At 52.8% G+C, this 1,040-nt stretch overlaps 1 gene segment (V, D, J or C); it reads left to right on the top strand.

Annotated features, from left to right (window-relative positions):
- The first annotated feature begins 376 nt into the window (after window positions 1-376).
- On the top strand, window positions 377-817 carry LOC130030710 (immunoglobulin heavy variable 1-3-like). The segment is given in 2 exon segments: window positions 377-422; window positions 501-817. Coding segments are annotated over 2 exon segments (363 nt in total).
- Window positions 818-1,040: the final 223 nt, after the last annotated feature.

Below are 1,040 nucleotides of genomic sequence, written 5' to 3'. Positions count from 1 at the left end.
CTCAAAGCCCAAGTGTGTCCAGATGTGTTCAGGTCATACATATGTGGGTGGCCCTGAGGAGAAGGTCCTGAAAGGACGTGGCCCCCTGAGGGGGAGGTCTGTGTGCACAGAGTTCTGGGAAAGGGCAGGGTTTCATCTCCTCAAACAAGGATCAGAAAGTGGACCACTTGACTACCCTTGAAGATGGACCTGGTGGCTTCCACGAGCCCCTACTCAGGTTGGGTCAGGCCTTTAGCTATGAATTTTTCCTTCTCATGAATATACAAATTACATGAGGAACACTGAGTTAAATACAGATGTGTCTGGTCCTGACAACCTCATACAGCAGGCAGACCCACCCACACCTTCAGAAGCCCTTGAGTGCACAGTTATCACCATGGACTGGACCTGGAAAATTCTCTTCCTGGTGGCAGTGGCTGCAGGTAAGAGTCCCCATGCCTTGGGCTGAGGGAACGGGACCAGTCAAGTGGAGTCCACCCACTCCTGTATGCTGTCCACAGGTGTGAACTCCCAGGTGCAGCTGGTGCAGTCGGGGGCTGAGGTAGGAAAACCTGGGACACCAGTGAAGATCTCCTGCAAGGCGTCCGGATACACCTTCACCAGCTACTATATGCTCTGGGTGCAGCAGAGCCCTGAACAGGGGCTCGAGTGGATGGGATGGATATACCCTGGTGATGGTCGTACAAGCTACGCACAGAAGTTCCAGGGCAAACTAACCTTCACTGCAGACAAGTCCAAGGACACAGCCTACATGGAACTGAGCAGCCTAAGCATTGACGACACGGCTGTTTATTACTGTGTGAGACACACAGTGTGAAAAACACATCCTGAATGTGTCAGAAAACCGAGGAGGAGACAGCTGTGCCGGGTGAGATGACAAGGACTCTGATCTTCCCGACTTCCTCCTCAGAGAGTCAGGTTCTGAGACACATAATGGGGCTCACAGGCCATGCTTCATCTGAGGGAAAGGGTCAGGATCTCTCTCTGCCCTTCAGCAACAGCCCAGAGGAAGATGGCTTCTCTTCCGGGCAGGAAGTATA

Source organism: Sorex fumeus, unplaced genomic scaffold, assembly GCF_029834395.1.
Source record: "Sorex fumeus unplaced genomic scaffold, SorFum_2.1 ptg000044l, whole genome shotgun sequence".
Taxonomy (NCBI): Eukaryota; Metazoa; Chordata; class Mammalia; order Eulipotyphla; family Soricidae; genus Sorex; species Sorex fumeus.
Note: the sequence above shows the minus strand (reverse complement) of the source record. Positions and strands in the feature narration are given on the sequence as shown.